This window comes from Myotis brandtii, unplaced genomic scaffold, assembly GCF_000412655.1.
Source record: "Myotis brandtii unplaced genomic scaffold, ASM41265v1 scaffold2049, whole genome shotgun sequence".
NCBI classification, from domain to species: domain Eukaryota; kingdom Metazoa; phylum Chordata; class Mammalia; order Chiroptera; family Vespertilionidae; genus Myotis; species Myotis brandtii.
This window is the reverse complement of record NW_005357632.1, coordinates 102,243-103,440: the sequence shown is the minus strand read 5'-3', so window position 1 is coordinate 103,440 and position 1,198 is coordinate 102,243. Positions and strand designations below refer to the sequence as shown.

At 54.1% G+C, this 1,198-nt stretch overlaps 1 protein-coding gene across 1 annotated transcript in view; it reads right to left on the bottom strand.

Moving 5' to 3' along the window:
* Window positions 1–785: 785 nt before the first annotated feature.
* The window catches only part of CRLF2 (cytokine receptor-like factor 2), a gene marked incomplete at its 3' end in the record, with an annotated part of 15,008 nt that continues 14,595 nt past the window's right edge, over window positions 786–1,198 (bottom strand). The window contains exon 6 of the mRNA XM_014538908.1: window positions 786–870. Coding sequence (XP_014394394.1) covers window positions 786–870 — 85 coding nt within the window. The remainder of the gene's footprint in view (window positions 871–1,198) is intronic.

Below are 1,198 nucleotides of genomic sequence, written 5' to 3'. Positions count from 1 at the left end.
AGGTGCCCTTGACCGGGAATCGAACCCGGGACCCTTCAGTCCGCAGGCCGACGCTCTATCCTCTGAGCCACACCGGCCAGGGCTCTCTCTGTCTCATCATGGATGTTTCTATCTCTCTCTCCCTCTCTCTCCCTCCCTCTCTGAAATCAATCCGTCATTATATATCCTATATAATAAAAGCGTTGTGTGCAAATTGTCCCTGGACCAGGAGTTCGTCCGGGAGTTCGACCGAGGAGCGGGGCCAACCAGGGGAAGGGAGAGAGGGCCCGGCTGGCAGCCATCAGCCGCTAGGAACCCTAGCAGTGCACGAATTTCGTGCACATGTGTGTGTGTGTGTACACATATATATGTATTTATTTTTTAAAATATATTCTATCGGCCCTAACCTGTTTGGCTCAGTGGATAGAGCATCAGCCTGCGGACTGAAGGGTCCCGGGTTCGATTCCCGGTCGAGGGCATGTACCTTGGTTGCGGGCACATCCCCAGTGGGGGGCGTGCAGGAGGCGGCTGATCGATGTTTCTCTCTCATCATGGATGTTTCTAACTCTCTATCCCTCTCCCTTCCTCTCTAATAAACCAATAAAATATATTTTTTAAAATAAACAAATAAAATAAAATAAAAACAGGTCCACAGACTGTGGAAGACAAAGAAGTAAACACAATCCACCCCCCCCCAAAAAATAAATTATTTTAAATAAAAATTAAAATGGTGCAGGGGGTGGGGGGGAGATAGAGGAGCGTGAGGAAGGCCAAGGCGTCAGCCCGCACAGGCAGGTGGCTCGTACCTGGAAGTTCCCCTGGTGGGACTCGAACAGCCCCGCGAAGGTGGCCTTGGGGTCCGGGACACTGGGCATGAGCAGCCTTTTCACTCTGAAAGGGACACGGAGGGGGCACGGGGTCAGACGCGGTGACTTCCCAGAGCAGGGGGGCTGCCCCCCCAAGGCCTGAGGGTGACGGGATTCCGACCTCAGAGACGCAGACCCCACAGGGAACTCTGTCCTCGGTCTCAAGGTCAATGCCGTCCACCCCCCCAATATATACCCAAAAGGCACCCCAACCTGAGCGAGCAGGGGAAGCCCACACCGGCAGTGCGGTGTGATCCCCTGTAGAATAAAAGCTTAATGTGCTGCCCGAACCGGTGTAGCTCAGTGGATAGAGCGTCGGCCTACAGACTCAAGGGTCCCGGGTTCGATTCCGG